Genomic DNA, 22,364 nt, shown 5'->3' with positions numbered 1-22,364 from the left:
ATCTTTGTAAAATGTAACTCTGCAGATTTTGTGGAGGCATAAAAGTATTTTTTAGAAAAAGTGACAATTTATGGAAATAACTGCCTTTCATATGAATATTTACCTGCTTTTCCCTTGATGGAACCAGGACTTCTAGGTCTGATACAAGTTTGCTTGTTGCAATGTCTAAACATCTCCTCATTGTTACTGTGCTCACTCCACAAATAGAAGCTTGAGAGGACAGATGTGCACACATGTACATATGATTCTTGTTATTTCACCTGCAACAGACTGAGACTCTTCCAAGCTGATAAGCTTCCTCTTTCTCTTTCTCACAGTGGCAGCTCAGTTCACGGGTATTGAGGATGTTTGGATCTATAATGGGTTTGGATATGTTGCTCACCTTGGCAAGAAAAGAAGGAAGCATCAGGATGTCTGACATGCAGAGAGGAAAGAGAGCGGCCAATTGTACTAATAGTCCTTGCTTCCATCTCTCTTTCTATCTCTCTGTCTCTGTCTGTGCCTTGGAGGATGGATTAATCTCATCAGCCCCAGGGCTGAGATTGAAACATCTGTCTGGCCCCCGCCTCCCCTTCCTCTTCCTCTTCCTCTGTCAGCCAGCCAGTGTCTCCCAGAGTGTCTCCCCTCTTGCATGCCTCCATTATGGGCAATGATGAGGGAAGCTGTGGGACACACACTGCAGGGGATTGTTGCAGGTTTGGATGGATGGATGGATGGATGGATGGATGGATGGATGGATGGATGGATGGATGGATGGATGGATGAGAAGACGCTTTACTCTGTCTCATTTCAGAGTCTTGCATCCAAAGTGCACTAATTCAACCAACTTTACGTTCTGTGCTCAAATCATTCAGAGATGCCCAAGAAATTGTCATAAGAAATGGGATAATGATCTCGGATGCTACGTTCTCTGTCGCCTCTGTGAGCTGCTTTTTATTGTTTTATTTCATTATTTCAGCCCCCTGCTGCTTTGAAGTCGAGCTAAACAATCTACCAGACAGGACACTGCTGCAAATTAACATTTTCACTTAGAAAATTTAGCTGTTACTCATTCAGAGCAACTTGCAATGAAGACAAATAAGCTTAAACCTCTTGATCCCCAAATTTACCAGCAACTCAAAAGTCAGATTCTCAGCAAGACGGCAACAGATGGAACAATATTTCTGTGAGTATAAAGAGTATATGACAGAAAATAACAAGTAAATGAAGAGCTGAAGAGGAAAGCTTTTAGACATAATGAAGTAAAGAGGATTTACAACAAGCATACCACTTATAAAAGAGACTTGTGTATTTAAAATGTTTTATTGAATGTGTTTTCAACAAAGAAATGCCTGATGAAGCATTCTGAGACACCATTTATGTTGCATTTTAGTAGGGAAAAAAAAAAATTAGGATCCTCATCAGAAATCCCTTTTCAGAGGTGCTGAAGAGTTGCTTTCACACAGCTGTCAGTGTTAAACACCTTTGAATACAAAAACCCGTAGACAAGCAAAATATAATTAATGCTGGCGAGGAAAGGCAAGAACCTGTGAAGCATGTACAGTTGTAATGTCTCAGGGATGGCCAGAGGTTTACTTGGAATTGCTTCCTTTCTTCTGCCAGACTCACAAAATGCTTTTTCTTTGCTTCAGACAAAAAAAAAAACAAAAAAAAAACAGCCCTGCACTCAGGACTATCTGCCTCAGGGGGGGTGGAAATAAAAAGCTGAATATTAGTATTGTATACTTGAAATAGGCACCAGTGAATAAACACAGAAAACAAGTTAATTATGGCACAAAAGGCAGCACGTTTACAAAAGTAAGTGAGGCGAATGTAATACTGTATTTAACATATACTGTACTAAAATACACATAATTTTTAGTCTTTCTTTCTTTATACTTCTTTCTCATCTCATTCAGCACCTTATACATCTGTTATTTCTAATGTTTTCATTGCGTGTATTATTTATTTTCCTCCATTTGAATGCTTTGGCAACATGTCTTTTAGTCAAAATGTCATGCCTACTATGCCTCATTAAGCCAAACTGAACAGAGAGAGAATTAGAGAGGAAAAGATGGGATCTACAGCGACCTCCAGAGGTGGAAAGTAGAAAATCAGCTAAATTCAAAGGCTTCATTCACACCGACATGACACATACTGTAAAATTCAAGGGAAAAAAACAACTGATACAGTACATTTGTCATCATTTTGTCAGTGTTTGAATGGTTCCTTCTAAATATATGAGACTATTAGTGGATGGATGTATTTAATTTCCTCTCAGTTTTGGGTAGAAAGAGAAAACTAAATCTAAACAAAAAACTTTTTCAGTGGACGTGTGAATACAAACTCTGCTCTGTGTTTTTTTTTTCTGGCTCCCTTCTGCTTTGTCTTTGGTTTTCAGCTGTGGGGAGGATCAAATAGTTGTACAAATAATTTCAAACATCAGGCTGGCTCTGCTTTTCCAGCTCATATGCGCGCGCGCACACACACACACACACACACACACACACACACACACACACACACACACACACACACACACACACACACACACACACACACACACACACACACACACACACAGGGCTGTATTCTGGCTTCTGTCAGTGAGAAAACAATGCTGTATGTGGATCAGAGAGTGGAACACAGGAGCGGTGAAAGAAGTTTCAAAATTGCATAGCAATCTCTTGGGGCATCCATACACACATAACAGATTTTAATACATTCAAGGCTATCAGAGGTGCACCCTTCTCTTTACAGTATCCTATACAGAGGAGCTACAAAAGACACTGTCTGACAGAGAGGTGAGTCCTCCACACATCACATCGTCTCGCACAATGAAAGAAAATTATTCAAAAAAGGAGCTTAATATTCAGTGAGATCTGCAATTACCCTCAAAATGGTTGGACTGCTTTATATTTATTGCTCAAATTAGCTAGTAGTTTTGAAAGTCTGTGCTTAAATCCAATTTTCTGTTCTGTTGAAGTGTTCCTGCCTGCAGGCCTAATTGTATTTTCGTGCATGAACAAGGGGCTCATTGTAATGCGTTAATAACGTGGACCCCCAAATTGATAGACACATAACAGGGTCATCATTCATTTGCATTTTAACAAGTCCTTCAGCTATGACACCGGATCGTGTGAATTCATTACCATACAGGGCTGCGGCTCATCCAGCCATCTATTAGTAACGCCAATTAGTTTACTGGGACAGGTTTAGGGGATGCAAATAGGCCCACAGACTCACTCAGGCAACCAGAGCTGCCCAACTTTTTTCATGTCAAGGCTCCCATGACAGACGTTCGATAAAGGTTTTTGTCCCAGTGACCCACATCTGAGAGGAAATTTTTTAATTCTTAGATAAGATTTTACAGCAGCGTAAGTAACATTTAACTGTAATAAATGATTTATTTTGTCTACAAATTACCGCATTTATTTTCAATTAACTTGTTCATTGTGTTCCGGGGACCCTTTAATTTAAGTCGCTTGGGTGCCCTGTGTGCACTGTGGTTTTAGCTCTTGAACATCCCTTTCCTTGAAATGATGAAACAAGCTGCCTTTTTTTTTCTGGACAAGGAGAAACACTGCTGCTGATGTTAGTCTGTGTCCTAGATTTGCTGCTCTCTTCTCTTGGAAGTCATGTAGGAAACTTACAACCTAAATGTCTCCAGCTCTGCAGCTCTTCACACTGCCAATGACATTCTTCATGAAATCAACCACAGGCAGATACATGAGAAAATTACAGCCTCACATAAGGCTGCTGTAGAGGCTATGGGGTCCCATGTTGAAGACAACAGCGGTCAGTGAAGGAACAGACCAATACAGTGTGACTACATGCAACACCCTGTTTAATGTAAACTGAACCTTACAGGTTAAACAGGCCTTGCCACACACTGCCTTGATGTTACTTTAGCAAGGTGCAGAAAGTCATAGCTCTCTATACAAGTGCCAGTCAAGACAATGATACGTTAAACCTGCCAGGTAGCACAGGAACCTGTTACATTCGTCATGAGCCAACTCACCCCTTGTGCATGCATTGCCACTGCTTGGCCTATATTATTTTTTTCACAACGTGATTACTCCTTCCATCTTTTTATGTTCTGAAGGTTCAGTGTAAGGACTGACAATTTGTACACACTGGCAAATCACCTTTAAAGTGCAGTAAATCAACATCTCTGCCTCCATTTTCACCAAACAAATGTGATTAATGCAACTACATATTCACTACATCCACAGACACTGCCACTGAGGATTTGTCCTTTCCACTCGTAGAGCTGACAAACTGACAGCACATCACAAACTGAAGGCAGCCACGCATAGAAACTATAATCACTGCTGAAGGTGTTAGACAGACACTATCAAGACACATAGTGAGACAAAAAGGAGGAGTATCCTCAGTGTGTCTACAGTGTTTTCTAATGTTTTCAGTAGAATCTTTTTCCAATTAACTGATTAATCATTTAGTAAAAAATTTCAAAAAGTCATCACTTGACCTCAAGTTGTTTCATTCAACCAAAAGTCCAAAATCTTAACATGTTCAGTTTAAAGTGAAACTTAAAAAGAGGAAAGCAACAAATGACATTTTCAAGTTGGAACCTAAATTGTCTTGATAAACACTGATTTTCAGTGATGGACTAATCGACTGTTAGACTAATTGTTTTAGTACTATAGTAGCTTCCTGAAAAAGAAAGCAAAGTATTGGGTTGATTACATAGTGACCTTAGAGTTAATAAGAGGCATATATAGAAATACATATACATATCTTATATTATTACAGCTTTATTTTACTATACTGTAAATCAGTGCCTGAATATATAGCAGCCCCCACTCATGGGTATCCATAGGAGAACACAGTTGTTAACATATACATTAATAAACACTCCTTATAACTACATTACAGTGTGTCTTAAACCATTTAATAAATATTTGTAGCCTTTTTTTGGGTCTCCCAAAACATCTCTTGGGTTGCCGGTTGTGGAAAATCCTCCTTCAGCATGACACTTGCTTGTCTGTTTAGCTCTTTAATTCATTAGGGAGACAGCTCCAATGGACTGTTTGACCACTTATGTTCTGGAAGAGGGCTTTATTAACTGCCTATTAACACTACAATATAGCAACAGAACAATACAGTAAATGTGAAATGTTAATGTTAATAGCTGTTTTTATAATATTTTTAAGTTAAATTAGTGGCAACACAAAAATTGTTCTTACTACTGGCTTATAACTGATCTATAAAGCATCAGTAAATTATGTATTAACCATTAATAAATCAATTAATTGCAGCTTCTAAACCCTTTATAAATAGTGTCTTCTCAGAAGGAGGCTCCCCTTTAAGTAATAAAATTGCAAGTAAAAATCAAACAAGTCACTAACCCAACAGTCTTTTGGAGTTTTTTTTTTCCTCTGGAAGTGGTGGACCAGTTTTATGCCACTGATTCAGTTTTTTTATTTATTTTTTTTGCCAGTGGCAGTCTCTCTTAAATTTAGACTCCTAGGTTATCTCCAGTCAACCTAAGAAACCAACGGGGCTTCTTCCTGTCAAGGTGGTGCACCTGCTCACATCAGCTCCGCCCCCGCCCTCTCCCTCCCTCAACCACCCCTGCCCCCCCCCCTCCCCAGGCTTGACTACAGTACCCAAGCGGCACCGCGCCGCTCTCCGCTCTCTCGCTCGCCGCTGCGCCAGTCCGCCTCGCTGACTCGCAGAACCAGTTGGTTTGGCCCAGCTTCTTCTTTCCTGCCTTCTCACTGTGTGTGTGCTGCTGTTGTTGTTGCCTGGTGTCAACCTACGCCGACGAGAGAAGAAGACATATCCCTCCCTCTCTTCTGTTAGAGGGCCTCTTCCAATTTGCCTTCACTTTCCTCTTCGCCGGCACCATTGGCTTCCGCGCCGTGCCAGTCAACTCGCCTCCTTTCCCAGCCCGAGTTGAGCAGCAACAGCTCGGAAACATCTGGCCGCCGCAGAGTGCTCGACTCCCCGTCCCCTCCGCCTGCTCGCCTCGGCAGTCTGTTATGGAAATTAGTCCAAAGTCAATCTAGTTTTGTCTCCGAAGGACAAACAAAAAAAGGGGGATTTGACGGAGGAACCAGGGAAGACGTTGGACCTTGTTGTCTGTAAGTGTTGCCTCTAATACCGGAGTCCGATTAAAGGAGGCTCAGGAGAGAGAGGGTGGGTTACGGAGGGGAAAAAGTAGCTAAACCTTCCTTAGCATGACTGTGTTGTGTCCACGCACTAATAGTTGCTATGTTAGCTCTCTGTCCGCGGTGTTTTAGCAGCTGTTGTCATAGCACCGGGGCCTTCCGAACAACTGTAAATAGCTCAATATTGTCGCCTGTTCGCTTTACTTTTGTTAGCAATGATCGGGCTATAGCTAGCTGCGTGGGTCACTGTGTCTTTCTGTGTGTGTGTGTGTGTGTGTGTGTGTGTGTGTGTATGTGTCTCCGTCTTTATCTGTGTTTGTTAGTTATATCTTCTGGTAAGAAATTGACTACAGTCTTCTTTTGTTGTTAGTTTGTTCGGCGATAGTCTCGCAGCCTGTCAGTAGTCACATTACTTTGACTTTTATGCTAATTTCCTCGCCGGACAATTGTTGATAATTTAAGCTGCTTTAAATGAAGTTACGAGGTGTTCCGGTTTAATTTAAAAAAAAAAAAAAAAAAAAAACTTATTGATCAAGTCGTTGACTACTGCGAGTCCAGGTGTTGGATGTAGCACTGTCACATTAAAAATGTGTCAGAGCTGAACAGAAATTGAAATAGTGCATCAGTGGTTGCAGTGTTGTGCAGCGACCACAGAAATTAAAGATGCGAACTGAAACTCCAGTGGTTGAAGTTAATTAAAGTTTAAGTTGGATAATTTAATGTCTCCGACTTTGAAAGCTGTTTTTTTTTTTTTTTTTTTTAAACTAAGCTTAGTAAAGATTATAGAAGTTGAAGTGAAGCAAACTTTTGCACCATGAACATATTTAAAGTAATTTTTAAACTCAAATTTAGGTAAAATTTCACTTTATATTATCTAGAAATGTTTGGAATTTACTTATAAATGCTGTATACACGCACCTCAGTATTCTTATAATTTATCTGGGCATATATATGCGGCTGGGATAAAACGCTAATAAGTTCAAACTACTTATTTATCTTTATGTATCTAGTTACATTACGAGGTGACAACATTTTAATACAGTGATATGTGTATGCTGTATTAGTCCTTTAAACTTTATTTAGGGACGAGCCGACTCTCAAAGATAAATGTAGTATTGTTTCTACACTCGCACATATCAAATAGCTGGGAATTCACACGCTCCAAACGTGCACACTTTCCCCAAACCGAAAGCGAAATAATGCTGTTGTAAGAAGTTTCTCCCCGGATTATTAAAGGCTTGTATAGCTTTTGTTAAGGATTTGCACTCATTAGTTTCTTTCTTTATGACTTGTTCCCATTGTTTCCTCATTTCATTTTTGTTCCTGTCAGTTGTCCGAAGGGTCCAAAAGAAGGGGAGGTGGGGGGTGAAAGATAGATGAATGAGTGAGTGACTGACTGAAAGAATACAAGAAGAGGCAGCGGGCGCTGAACCGTAAAGAAGTGGAAAACAATATCAGCTGCGTATGTCTGTCAGTTGCAAATGTGCTGTGTTGGCCTTTGTTTATGGTTACTGGAAGGAGACAGATACAGAAAGACAGGAGGGTTTAAAAAATTTCACAACACTAGGAAAAAGATTAGAAAAAAAGTTTTTAGTCAGAAGCTCTGTTTATATTTTTGTAAACTTTCCCTCTCCTTGATAGTTTTGGTAGGAGTGGGTGGTTGTGGTTGCATGATCTTTTCTGATTCCCAAAAAATAAATCAGCATCCCACTGCATTTAGCAGGGCCATGTTTTTTTTTTCCTAAAGAGAGAGAGAGAGAGAGAGAAAGGGGGAGAAAGAGAGACAAAGTTGCGTGGTGTTGGTAGAATGAAAGAGGAGTCTGGTGGCAGGAGTGTAGAGGAGGCAGCATATGGCTGTAGAAAGAGCACAGCTGGAGGTAGCATCTCCATCTGAGGATGATGTCAGAGCAGCTGACAGGCTGCCATCCACCCCACCTCCTCCTCCTCCATCCCTCCACCGCCTCCACCCCTCCCCAGTCCTTTATTGTGAGTCTCAGCGGCAGCCTGGGAGAGTTAGTGCTGTGTGTGTGTGTGTGTATGTGTGTGTGTGTTTGTGGCTGCCGATCAGCGCCAGTTAGGAGGAGGAGGAGGAGGAGGAGGAGGAGGGAGGTGGTATCTCGTTCCCCCTCCAACATCTCCTCCACTTTGCATCTGTCCCTCGCAGTTTGAACAGCGTGTTTTTTTTTTTTGCCTGCCTCCCTCTTCTTCTTCTCTCTTCTACCCACTCATTGATTCAGAGAGAGGGAGGAAGAGAAAAAGCAAGAAAGGAAGAGAGAGAGAGAGAGAGAGGGAGAGAGAGAGAGAGATACACACAGCCATTCTCAGCCAGCCAGAGAGCCCAGCTATTCTGCTACAGTGGAGTTAATCAAGTTGATGCATACTGCTGCAGGTATCGTTCTCTGTGTGTGTGTGTTTGTGTGTATGTGTGCGTGTTTTGTGTCTGTGTGTGTGTGCATGAGTGTGTATGAGACAGAGTGAGTAGAGTAGGAGAGTTCGGGGTAGTGGAGTAGTTATTTTGTTTTGTTGTGGGGATCTCCGGTGTGTCAAAGCCGTGTGAGCGCTGTGTGAAACTGCTGGTGAGTGCTTCAGTAGTAAACTCGTGTTGGTTCTGCCTGTCTGAGGGGTAATTGCAGTCCGGGAACACTCTGCTGTGTTTTTAGTTTGTAGTCTACAGAGCTGCATTTAAAACTCAGCTGTCTGTCTGTTTTCTATTTGGGTTGTCAGGCATTTTGTTTGGACGATCATTAATTGAAAGCAAAGTTACAACTTTTTTTTTTTTCTTTCTTTTCTTTTTTGTTTAGTTCATTCATTGTGATACAAGAGAAGTTATAATTAAATGTAATGCTTTTTTGCCAAGCATTAATTTTAAAAAGAAATGTATTAATTTTATAATTTGTTAAATTTGAGCAAAGAAAGATAAACACATTTTGTAGTAAAATAAAAAAAAATAACATAAGACTTTAAGCAAAAAATAGAGTGAGCAGTCATTTAATCCTCATCATCTAACCTGTTTTTTTCTTTCAGTTCAATCTAACTCGTAAAATTACTTGAAAGCATGTGCGGTCTACTCTACCCACTTTTTTCCCCTCCTGTCGGCTGGAGTAGAGGAGACTAATTTAGAAGTTGCAGATTTGAGCTGCCTGAATTGGCTAGACAGCTGTAATCGCACTCCCTCCTAGTCTTAATCTCTTTATCTGGCTAGCAGCTGCCATATGGCCCCCGTCAGCTGGATCAGATGTGGGTAAGCCTCCCTCCCCGGCCGTCCCAGCCTCTCCCTCACCCTCTCCCTCCCTGCCCCTCTGTGTCTCTCTTTCTCAGACCCCTGCCTGAGCTGGCTGGCCGGGGCCGGGTGGGCCGGGTGACGGGCTACTGCCCTCCTGAGCCTCCGCCGACGGCTCCCTCCCCACCGCCGCCACCGCCGTCTTTATTTTTAGCCATCTTTAAGGATTAGGATTGATGCTGTGACGAGCAGGGCACTTACAGTGATTGTATTGTAAATCTTCTCTTCTGGGTGGTGGGGGGGGGGGGGTTTTGAGGAAGAGGGCAGTTTCTACTGTGGGGCGGATGTGCGGGGTTTTTCTTGCAAGATTCAGAACGGAGCGTGTGAGTGACGGATGGTGTGTGTGTGTGGAAGGAGGAGGTGGAAGAGGGGTTTGGCCGGACAGAGGGGGTGGGGGTGGTGGTGAGGGGTGGGGGTGTGGAGAGGTGGGAGGTGGTACACCCTTGTCCCCGTAAGCCCCCTCATTAAAAGCAGTCTGTACGAGCTGTAGGGCGAGCGAACACACACATATACACAACACGCAGACACGCACACACACAGTCTCACACACACTGACATTCTTGGTTTAGCTTCATTCAAATGAGGTGATTTAACTGCTTTGGTTAACACAGTGCAGAGCGGGACCCATGTATTTTCTCAGGCAGGACAAATCGACTTGGTTAACAGGTGGGACTTAATGATTTTACAGATTTCATTCTTGTTATCGACAGATGCCATCTGAAATTATTAGTCGTTCATCTTTTTATCAACTAGATAAATTCTCTCTTCTTTAACTACACCTGAAGAGCACTGGTGCAAGTTTTCTTTCCTTTTTTTTTTTTTTCTTTCCTCTGGTCTAATCTTACACCTAAAGCTGGTGCTCGCAGGTTAAACAAGGGACAAGCTGTTTTGTTTTCAACAGTGCTATTTCAATTGGGCAGTTTTCCTGCTCGACTTAGCCTGTGGAGGTGGTTGGTAGGTAGGCTGGTACTAAGTGTGTGTGTTGTGTACGTGAGGACAGTGTGTGCAGCTGAAAGCCGGTTACCTAAAAGGGCTGTGCCAGGCCAGGCCAAAGTGGGTTAATAAAAATAACCAGCGTAGGAGCAGCGACAATCCAGGAGTGCAGGCAGAGGAGTTAGAGAGATACAGAGAGAGAGAGAGAGAGAGAGAGAGAGAGAGAGAGCGGAGAGACAGAGTGGAAGAATCTGTCGCTGGTGGTTAACAATTACTGATTAAGTCTTTCTCTAGGTAAAAACTGCAATAGAGGTTATCATTTAATTACACTTTTAAATTGTAATCCTTGTCATTTTTTATTTTTCCCCTTTTCTTTTTATTAATTTTAAACTGAGTAAATAAGTGGAGAAATAAACTGAAGATTTTGCGATGTTGTATGAAGGAATGTGTGCTTGACTTTAGAGTTAGCTGCTTGGTGCTTTTGAATTTGAGCAGAAATATTTCTGCTGATGTGATGTGATTTGCGAATAAAAAAAGATCATGACAAATATAAAAGGATTTTAGATATATATGGTGCATGTTGTTCTGCATATTTTGTTGAGTTTTTAGTCTTATTTTAATCTACTTTTTATGTGTTTAAAAATGTTCTTTCTCTCTGTTTCTGTTTTTACTAACCAACTTTCTCCTGGTGTGATTTTTTTCGCTTTTTTGTCTTCTGTTTTTTTTAAATTGGCCTCGTTCAGCATAATTTTGTGTGCAGAAATTGTGTTAACACAAACGCCTAAGTGATAATGAAAAAAATATGATCAACGCTTTATTTTGAACTCAGACACAGAATCTCTGTTTTTGATGTCTCTCAATTTAAATATTTTGGAGGTTTTGCTTTTCGTCTACACGTCTGTTCCTTTTTTCTTGTGTATTTAGCTTCACTTTAGTTTATTAAAACCTTACAAAACTTCTTTAAAAACCCACATTAGTTATAATTTTAAAGTCTGTCATCATAGATACTGACACTTTTATGAGATGTACCTAACTTCTGACTCTGCTTCTGTGTTTCTTTTTGGCTGCAGGTTATGAGGACGGCAGGATGGAGTTCCCAGACCACAGCAGACATTTACTTCAGTGTCTGAGTGAGCAGCGGCACCAGGGCTTCCTGTGTGACTCCACGGTGCTGGTGGGCGATGCCCAGTTCCGTGCACACCGTGCTGTGTTGGCCTCCTGCAGCATGTACTTTCACCTCTTCTACAAGGACCAGTTGGACAAGAGAGATGTGGTGCATCTCAACAGCGACATTGTCACAGCCCCGGCCTTTTCCCTGCTCCTGGAGTTCATGTATGAGGGCAAGCTGCAGTTCCAGGACCTTCCCGTAGAGGATGTGCTGGCAGCAGCCAGCTACTTGCACATGTATGACATTGTCAAGGTGTGTAAGAAACGTTTGAAGCAGAAGGCCACGGCAGAGGCAGACAGCACGCGCAGAGAGGATGATGGTGGGTCCAGCTGCTCTGATAAGGCCGACAGTCTATCAGATGGTTCGACCGGCCGGCCTGCTACTGCCGACCTGCTGCACAGTGATGAAGAGGAAGAGGGAAAGGCAGAGGGTGGACCGCTGTGGATGAGGCTGCCATCTGCAGACAGACCAGGGACACCCGCCATGGCTACAACCAGCCCAGGGCACGGCGAGGCGGAGACGCAGGGTGGGGAAGGGCTCGGGGAGGGAGCGAAGCTGCTCTCCCCGGCCGGCAGCCCCACCAGCTCCACTGGATCCCTCTCACAGAGGTCCCACCGCTCCGTGAGCTCTCGTGGAGGGCACAGGGGCAGGAGGGTGTCAAATGATGCGGCTGATTGTGTCCTGGACCTGTCTGTCAAGCCGATTGCCGGTAACAACCACAGTAACCACCACCAGTCCTATTTCAGCGGAGCAGCTACACCAGACAGCCTCCAAAGCCCATTGGCTGTGAGGGTGAAGGTGGAGAGGGGTGTGGCTTCCGACGAGGAAGAGGAACTGGGAGGTGGGGACTATGACATGGAGCACAGTGGCCTCACCAAGGCGACGGTTCCAAGCGCCAACGGGGGCCTGACCCACCATGGGGTCGGAGGGCCTCTGTCAGCCCAGCGGCGGCTTGGCCTGGAAGCACACCTGTCCGCTCTGCGAGAGGCCTCTCTGGCCTCTGAGCTGGAGCGGGAGGAGAAGCCTTCAGCCACGGCAGACGACGAGGACATACTGGGCGGTGAAAACGAGCGCGCCCAGGCCGAGGCGGCCAGCATGGATAATTCCCTGCTGCCCTATGTCTCCAACATGCTGTCAGCTCAACACACCCAGATCTTCATGTGTCCGCTGTGTAACAAGGTTTTCCCCTCCCCGCACATCCTCCAGCTTCACCTCAGCTCCCACTTCAGGGAGCAGGAGGGCATCCGCTCTAAGCCTGCCGGAGACGTCAACGTGCCCACCTGCACCATCTGCAGCAAGACCTTCTCCTGCATGTACACGCTGAAGCGCCACGAGCGGACACACTCTGGTGAGAAACCCTACACCTGCACCACATGCGGCAAGAGCTTCCAGTACTCACACAACCTCAGCCGCCACGCAGTAGTGCATACACGTGAGAAGCCGCACGCTTGCAAGTGGTGTGAACGGCGCTTCACGCAGTCCGGGGACCTCTACCGACACATCCGCAAGTTCCATTGTGAACTGGTCAACTCGCTGTCAGTGAAGAGCGAACCACTGGCACTGCCCAATGTCAGGGATTGGGCGATTGAGGACAGCTCCCAGGAACTGTGGAAGTAGAAACAGACTGCTGGGTTTGATTAAGGGGAAAAAATGTCAAGTGAAAGAAAGGAAGAGAGGCATGGGGAGGTGAAGGGAGGTGGTAAAGTTTGATATTCGGGGTTTAAGTGAGTCATGTTCTTGTGTGTCGCAAAATCTCATTCAATTGCACTTTAATAGCACATGAAAATGTTACTACTGAGTTTTTTGTTGTTGCTGTTTGGGGTAATTTTGTTTTATTCTAGTTTATTCTGAACTCTTTATTTTTATTTGGCGTAAGTTCTGTTTGGTGGTTTTCATTGCGTCTAAGGACATGGGTCCCAGTGAGAATGTCTTGCCTTTCTGAAAAGTTTTCACTCCGTATGTGTTTCATCTCAGACACAACACTCCGACGCTGGCCAGCGTATCGGTCCCGGTCCCACAGACAGCAAACACCACTGCAGGAGTTCAGGTCGAACACACTGAAGTGAAAAAGCATTACAATACACTAAACGGGTACTGTGATCACAAGTCGATACCACCACACACACAGTTTGAAGAAGTGTGTGTGCGTGCGTGCGTGTGTGTGTGTGTGTGTGCGCGTGCGTGTGCAATACTGCACTACTCTGGCAAAAATTTCACCTGACGTGCGTGAGTGTGTATGAGTGAGTTGTGTGTGTATTAATTTTATTTTCTACTGGCATGGAGGTGTCGTTGGCGAAGCGCTCCCCGCTTCTCTTGTTAAGCTCTTTGGTGTTGTGTGTTTAGGGGAAAGCTGACTGACTGACAGACAAACTGATGGCACTCATGCAATGCACAGCCTCCTTTTTTCACTTCCAATCAATTTGAAGTATTTTCTAAAAATGAAAAGACCTTTACAAATTATTATTATAATTATTATTATTATTGTTATTAATAGAATTTTTTCTTAAATCTAGCTGGCAGTCTTTAAACCATCTCTTGTTGAAAAGGTATTTAATTTAAGGTTGTTGTATATTGTTCTACTATAGTTTTAAAACTTTAATCCTTTACCATTTTTTTAAATTAATGATTATTATTATTATTATTATTATTATTATTATTTTGTTACTTTTTTTGTAATGGGACCTGCTGTTGTTGCATGACGTCCAAACCTGTATATTTTAAAATAAAATGTGAATTTGCTGTATTACTGTACACATTGTAATTGATCAAATATTTGACAATGGGCTTTCCTTTTCTTTTCTTTGTGAATACTACTCCAGGGTGCGGTCTGTTGAAAAACTGAATATTATTCTCACGACTATGGGAAAAAAATGCATGAAAATTTGATTTTGTCTTAAACCTTTAAGTTGTGGTTTTTGCGTCAGGGGGGAAATGTTTGAACGTTACACTTTTGACAGTGAAAAGTTGGATTTTTTTTTTCTACTCTTCTCGTCTGTCGCTGGGCTCCAAGAAGAATGTTACCGAATGTGTTTCCGTCGGGTGTTGAAGCGATACGATGAAGCATTTGAAGCCTGTGTCTATATGCACTGATCTCTGCTGTGTGCGTGTGCCTGTGTGTGTGTGTGTTTATGAGCGTGTGACTTGGTTATTACCAGTCAATTTAACCTACTGAAGACCTACGTCCACCCAGCACTTCTTCCTCCTCCTGCTCCTGCTCCTCCTCAGGCGTTACATTTCTCCACTGCTGCATGTTTGTTTTCCACCTCTCACGTCTCCGTCCTCTCCAGCTCTAGACGTGGTCAAGCCATTTCTTAATTACATCTGCTCACTGGGCACTTATTTCAGGTCTGTTGGGTGCAGGTCTGTGGCCCTGGCTTGGCTACAGTGTGAAGGATACAGAGAGAGACAGGAAGGAGAGAGGCTGAAACTCAGCTGTCCTGCAAAGGAAAGTTGAAGGGTCAGATATCTTTGTCACACTGTTGCATCACGTTGAGCTGAGCTGAGCTGAGCTCAGCGAAGCCATGCTGATTCAGTACAGTAACCCACCCAGCTCGGTGCAGTGCGTCTCACATTAGACGCAGTCGTGTGAATGCGATGAGATGTTTGTATGTGTGCGTGTGTTTTCCACTTCAAACGTAATCCTTACTCTGAGATAGATGGGAGAGAACTGGCATGCCTGAATGCACCTTTTTAAGCTAAAAAGATGTGAAATCAGATTTTTGCTGAAAAGATGCCTTTATTAAAAACATTTCTGACGCTATGGAAGTATTTGATACTGTAGAGCATTGAGAAATAGTTGTTTAAAAATGTATAAATTCAAGGAATTTATTGAATTTATCACAAAATGATGTCTTATTATATTTTGCTCATGTGATTGGAAAACTTTTTTTTTTTTTTGTATGTTGTGTTTGGGTTGGGTCTACATCGGTTTAATATTTTTTTTAACCTCTCTACCAGAAATTTTTTGTTGTAAATTTCGAAATAATGGTCAAGCGTTTATACAATCCAAACACATTCAACATAGAGATACTGAAAAGTGAAAGCGCCACATTTTCCCTCACTCAGACATCTGTGTGTGTGTGTGTGTGTGTGTGTATGTGTACAAGTGTGTGTGTGTGTGTTTATGTGTGCATGCCCCCACTGATATGCATGTGGTGGGTGAGGTGGTTGTATGTGCCGCCCTGTCATCTGGTGGCACCTACAGGCTTTGCCAGTGCAACAGTGTGGGTGACATTGCGGCAGTTTGCACCGCATCGTCTTTCTTTTTTTTTTTTTTCCCTCGAAACGTTATTTCTTCACTGGCAGCATCTCTGCATATGGGCTCACTCCATCCTGCTGTTGTTTTCATCATTACTGCTGTTTTGTTTTTTTGTTCCGTTCTGTTCTTCTGGTTGTACTTGACCGCCTTAAACTGCTGTAGTCCGGGCTGTTTTTTTTTTTTATTTTTATTTTCTAATGTGTGAGTGTAGGGTGGAGTTGTGAGAGTGATGTCAACCGCTCACGACGCTGTGAAGTAACCACCCTGATGAGACATCTTCATCTTTTTGCTGTGCTTACTTGAAAACAAAGGGGGGGAGTTTTTTGTTTGTTTTTTTTTTTAAATCAAGGTATAAAAATAAAATGTTCAAATGTCATAGACAGTTTATGAAAAGACAGATGGGGGGGTGGAGGGTGGGGGGCATGAAATGACTGAGTCTGTTTTGAAAAAGGACAATCATTGTCTGGGGAAAAAAAACAAGCAGATTTTGATTGAGATATATTTGCTCCCCCTTGAGATTAAAAATTTTCTTTGCTTTTCTTTTATTTTCCTATTTCAGATTTAGTCATTTTTAGCTTTGACAATCATAGTTGGGTTGGTTTTTTTTTTATTTTGTTTTTGTTTTTCTCAAGGGGAGTGAATTCTAATTGTGTTTAGTTTTGTAATTTTTTGGTGTGCTGTTGTTGACATTTTTAAATTGTGTGCAAACTGCAATAAATTATAAGAATCTTGAAATTCAACCTGAGTGTGAAGTTGTGTTTTGCTTTTTGTTTTCTTCACTGCTATTAAAATCACATCGATGATTAAATATTCAAATTTAATAAATTTTTAAGCACGTCTGTATGTGGAAGATTTAGAAACTTAAGTCATTTCTTGTGTGACCTTGTCTTATTTGCAGCTCACATTTACAAACACATACACATATAGTAGTTACAGGTTGCAGTGCAGGAGGTCTTAACATCCTGTTCCTCCGTGACTTGTGATGTGGGTGGAAGTATGTGTGCATACATGTTTGTGTTTGTGTGTGTGTGTGTGTGTGAGACAAGCTGTACAGCGAGCTTGCTTGGACACAGCATGACCGCATGCACATTTGTGTGTGTGTGTTTGTGTGGTTTCACTGTATTCTTTTGCACAACTCCTGATATTATCGACTGCACTGGCTGAGGTGTGAGCTGCATTTGGGAAGAAAATGTGCAGCAGCTTGTAGGGATCCAAACCCCCAGCAACACACGCACACTCACACACATACACACACACACTCACTCACTCCTTCCAAAGCTCCTCAAGTGCAGTTTTCCAGTAAAGAAATCAGCTTTAGCTAATGTCTTGTTGCTCAGTAAACCTGCTCTTACAGATGCATTAAAAGCCCCTGCACTCAGAGGCCAAGGAGCAGCGCTCATTAGGCCACAGATGGTCTCTCCAGTAAGCCCCCAACGCACACTCACGCGATAAGCTCACTCCTAATCTTTATGACATTGTCCTCTGTTTGATGAATGCCTAATATTGGTTTAAGAAACTTAGAATCACTAAAAACATTTCAGTTTGGTGTCTATTTCGGTTTTGCAAATATTTTAAGCCTTTAACCTTACATATATTTCATTGGATTACGTTCATGTAGCATTTGAAATATATTCATCTTATTATTAAATATGTTTTAGAGTTTTGGGACATGTCTCCTTTTTATAAAACTGTCCTAACTATGTGACAAGTCAGTGTTGCTGAAGTAGCTGCTCTCACCGCTGCCTTCAATCGTCATTTCAGACAGACAGCAGACATTATGATAACTGCTGTAGAAGATGCAGCAACCCTCTCCTTTGGTTATGCGCTGCCTGGTGATCATTAATTGCAATCTGCAGTGTTGTAAGTGAACATCTGCTTGTAGACAACTGCTCTCTCTCTCCCTCTCTCTCTCTCTCTGCGAGGAGGCCGTGCGAGGTTTGCTGTGAATGTAGGTCATTAATTTGTTTCTGTCCTTTGTTTACTTAAGGAAGGGGGACAAAGGGGCAGCTGCAGAACCATTTGGCTGTGCCCAAGGCGGGCCAGCTCAACATGTTGGGAGGCTGAGACCAGCTTGGGCTCCTGTCTGGGGCCCGGGCCCCTGCACGCTGCTGCTTCGCGTGAGGGAGAAGCCTCTGCCAAGCTGCCATGGAGGGCTCTCGTACCAGGGGAGGGATGGTGGGGAGGGGAGTAGGAGATAAAGAGAAAAGTGTCATGTGGACTCGAAGCGCCCTGATGTTTGACTGTTGTGTCTTATTTTCAAAGCAGCTCCCAGCTCGTCTCTCTAAACTGACATCTGCAGGTTTGGCTGAGAAAGCATTCTCCATAACTTTGTTGCAGCTTCCAAAATCGGCTCAAGACAGATGTTTCCAAATAAAAGCAGAGTTTTTAAAGAACATCAGACACGTGTTTGTGTGTTTAACTTCTTGTAACAGTGTATGACAGAAATCCACACAGAAAGGACTGCTGTTTTTATGTCACACCCAGGAATACCTGTGTTTTATTTTTTTCAGACTGGATTTTCCTGTGCATAAAAAAAAAAAATCAATGTGGTTAAATGTACAGTAAGAACAAAGCTCCGTCACAAAGGCCTCAAAAAACAGGATTCCAGCTTTTAGCCTTGACAAGACAGCCTCTCCACAAAGCATTCATTCAAAGCTTCTACTGCACTATTGGGCAGAAAAGCCTCCTGTATCCTTTTCATGTCTGAGACTTGTTGATTCTCTGTGAAAAAGGAAACGCTCCCAGGCCAGGTCTAGCCGCGGAAGAATTGACGGAGAGAGAAAGAGGAAAGCAGGGACAAACATGTGTGTGTGTGTATGTGTGTGTGTGTGTGTGTGTGTGTGTGTGCGTGTGCGCAAGTGATCGAGGATTGTCTTCATATTTAAAAGAGCCCCTTTGTCAGGCACTCAGCACAGCAGGACAGAAGGCAAGCAACAAGCGGCCCGCCTGCAAGCAGACAATACAGTGGCACTACACTGGCTGGGAGAGGAGGGCGGAGGTTGAGGGTTAGGAGGTAGAGGGGGCAAAGAGGGGGGGGGTATTTTTTTGGGGAAATCAGGAGGCACAGTGTCCCAGCAGACCATCCAGCCACCCCCACCCCCCTCCCTGAAAACAAAAGGCGACACAACTCGAACTTGAATATCTGTGTGTCTCTGTGAGAGGGGGGCCCCCTAGATACTACTTACCCATAACACCCCTCTGTAGCCCCCCCCCCCTTACACAGACACCCCTTCACATACACACATATGTATCTACACATGTCTACATGTAAACTCAGACAAGGATGACATCCAGCAGCAATTCAGTTTTCCATAGAACATAGTATGGTTGCACGTACACACACACACACACACACGAAGAACACAGGTTTATATAACCTGTGATCTAGTGCACACACACACATACACACACACACACGCACACACACTCATACACAAACACAAAGGCCTCCAGCTGGTCTGTCTTTAGGGCTGGGCTACGATGGGATTGAACAGTACTTGTCCTTTGTGTGATTCTTGTATGGAAGGAGAGCAGCTATGAACTCTCCACATACGTGAGAAAAAAAATATAGAAAGAAAAAAGAGGAAGAGAGAAAGGAATGGAGAGGCAGATCTTTCAATCAGAGGGACTCATTAGAAGAAGATGTGTCTGGGATAAAGAGCCATTAACTGGATTTAAGGTTAAAGCAACAATGAAACTCTGCAGAAAGAAACAAAACCTCCTCTGCCCTCCGTACTTCTGCCATCCTCTCCCAGCTGTGTGTGTGTCTGCCAGATAAGGGGCATTACCAGGGCGTGTTCGGGGTGTTGTTGGAAACTGCTGGCACCGGGACACATATGCACAACTCAGCACTTTATCATCACCATGCTGACCTGACAGGGTCATGCAGGGAGGGGTCCTTTAGTGTCACTAAATCGACCTGCTGTGTGGATGTTAACTGCGTTACTGTACGTGTGTGTGAATGAGATGTGTGTGCCGGACATGTGGCACCTGCCTGCTGAGTTGTACACATGTGTAAGCACCACACACACACACACACACACACACACAAACACTCACACACACACACACACACACACACACACACACACACACACACACACACACACACACACACACACACACACACACACACAGTATTCTGGGTAATAGCTCATATCCCTGTTGCTGTGTGCTGTATTTTACTATTGGGAGTGAAACAAATCATAAAATTCACAGTTGTGTTCGATGTGTCACTCCACTGTCCAGCTGCAATACATTTTCAAATCAGCAAAAATAAGCAGTAGTATGTGTCTCTGTCAGTTCACAATAAGGTTTAACTCGATAGAAGTATAAGATTTGAAACTTTGAAATGGAACGAACATGAGATGAGGGAAAAGGTCAAACAAAGTGTGGAAAGGTGAAGGTGAGCACCATATTACGAACTTTGTCACCTGTCTGTGTGGCTGCGGGGGGAGCTGTCACAGTATGATATGACACGATATGACACGATATGGTGCAATTGGTGACATTGTCTGATTGATGGATGTGTACTGTGTTAATCTGTTCACATTAATTATGTTGTGCACCATACATTTTAGGAGATATGTTATTTTACTCTAAGTTTAGGCCCTTTTAATATCTGGCGAGAGACGACAGATTAAAATAAGACCTACAGGCTGGTTCTGCCTCATTTACAGCTCCTTTTTTTTCCCTGTTGATCAATGTTACATAAATGAATGAATGAACCAAAATAAAAATCAATACAGTACAGTATGATACCATATCATACCATATGAGATAGTACAGTGTGCTACAGTAGGCCAATCATGTGATATATGATATGACACAATATTTGTACAATATAATGATATGCCAATATAAATGATATAATATGATACAATAAAACATAGTGTAACATTATGATACAACAGTAAACTTTGACAAAGACAGAGACAAGTTTAGTCTTGTCATTACTTAAATGTAGATTACTAGACTTTGCTTAGTGTATTAGCATTGCAGTACAATACAGTACAATGATATGATGGAGTTTGATATGGTATCATTTGATGTGGCAGCACCAACAAACACAGTAGCAGTGAATTTGAAATTTTATGGGGGCAAAGAACAGAACTACTTTTTGCAACACAGCACAGATACGATACTATAGCCTAGTGAGAAACACCACAATATGGTGCAATAAGGTACATTACAATCCAATAACTACTGAGGCAAGTATAAGTTCACTCTTTTGGCTAATCAGATAAAAATCATTAGAGTTTGTTTTTCATCCAGTCGAACCAATTTTAATTAGACTCAGCATGTTGAAGTATCATCTCACTCTGCCAATGGAGAAAATGATGCAGGAGCGAAGAAAATAAATTTATGCAAACAATATGTCAAAACATGTCCGTGGTGCCATTTATTTGTCTATTTATCATATGGTCGACGTTTTCTTGACACAAGGAAAGACATTGAAAACACTCCTGACAGCAGAGAATGTGCACGAGAGGAGTTAACTGGCGAACATGCATGTATGCGTGCAGTTATTGTGTGTTTCTCTGTGTGAGTGTGTGAGAGTGTGTGTGTGTGTGTGTGTGTGTTCTCTCACCCTGTGATGCCAACCTCTCCGCTCCCTCCCAGCTCTGGCCAGGCACGACCCATCTGTCACATTCCTCCTTCCATCCCTTCTTCCATCCCTCCCCCATCCGCCGCGCTCTGTCCATCCCTCCCTCTGCGCACCCATCCTTCTTTTCCGTCCCTCCTGTTTCTCTATCTGCCCCCATCCCTCCATCTTTCTCTGCCTCCGTCACCCTCCATCCACCCTCTCTCCCTCTGTCTCTGTTCTCCATCTCTTTCCATCCAAGAAGTTCCTTTTCAGTGTTTGCTCATCTCCCCTTCACTGCTTTTATTCCACCTCTCTCTCTGTGCTGTTGTCGTCTGTGTCATCTCTTATGTGCCTCTAGATGACCAGGCTCAAATTGATGAAAATGAAAACATCTGGTCACTCCAGCTTGTGTAATAATTCTAATAGTCATCATCAAAAGATAACACAATCAAGGCCCAGAGCTTTTTTCCATTGTAGCCCCAGCTACTTGAGGCCAACTTGGGACCCTGCAGGCCCATGTAGAGCCCTAAGGCCCAGTGTTACTGCTCCATGCTGAACCAAACTGATCCAATCTGGGCTAGAGAGACAGGGGTCCTGCCTAGGGAACTGGCACTGTCTCTGTATATGTGTGTGAGTAGTGTAGCATCAGGGGTGTAGCCCGGGGTGTACTGGCATGGCTGTGCATTGGATTATTGAAGGCAGCTTGGGACCATCTGTATGGTGGTGGGTAAGAAGTAGAGAAGGAGGCGAAGGGAGGAGAGGAGAGGAGAGACAGACCAAAAGAGCGAAAGTGAGTCGTCAAAAAAAACGCTTTTTGTCTTTCCTTTTGCATCTTTAATTTTTTTTCCCTTACTTTGTTTCTGTGCAATTAACAGAACTGAATAACCAGTCTCAGTTTCATCACCATGAATACATTGTACATTTGTCAGGTCTGATCCCTTCATGTGGGTCAGGAACCCTCTAAACAGTAACTTGGAATAAGAAGAAGGAAGTAAGATCACAGCTCTGCTACACTTAACTAC

General features: G+C 43.0%; 1 protein-coding gene across 4 annotated transcripts; it reads left to right on the top strand.

Annotated features, from left to right (window-relative positions):
* Positions 1-5,638: 5,638 nt before the first annotated feature.
* zbtb18 (zinc finger and BTB domain containing 18) lies at positions 5,639-16,065 on the top strand. Of its 4 annotated transcripts, none has more exons than XM_022763626.1 (2): positions 5,639-6,089; positions 11,400-16,065. In XM_022763626.1, exon 2 carries the CDS (start codon positions 11,417-11,419, stop codon positions 13,112-13,114), a length of 1,698 nt encoding a protein of 565 aa, XP_022619347.1. In that variant the 5' UTR covers positions 5,639-6,089; positions 11,400-11,416; the 3' UTR covers positions 13,115-16,065. The 4 variants fall into 4 exon arrangements, with proteins under 4 accessions (XP_022619347.1, XP_022619346.1, XP_022619348.1 ...); XM_022763625.1 differs by lacking the exon at positions 5,639-6,089 and adding an exon at positions 8,386-8,505; XM_022763627.1 differs by lacking the exon at positions 5,639-6,089 and adding an exon at positions 8,535-8,692.
* Positions 16,066-22,364: the final 6,299 nt, after the last annotated feature.

This window comes from Seriola dumerili, unplaced genomic scaffold, assembly GCF_002260705.1.
Source record: "Seriola dumerili isolate Sdu_G_001 unplaced genomic scaffold, Sdu_1.0 BDQW01000478.1, whole genome shotgun sequence".
Taxonomy (NCBI): Eukaryota; Metazoa; Chordata; class Actinopteri; order Carangiformes; family Carangidae; genus Seriola; species Seriola dumerili.
The sequence above is the reverse complement of the archived record's forward strand: the minus strand, read 5'-3'. Positions and strand labels throughout refer to the sequence as shown.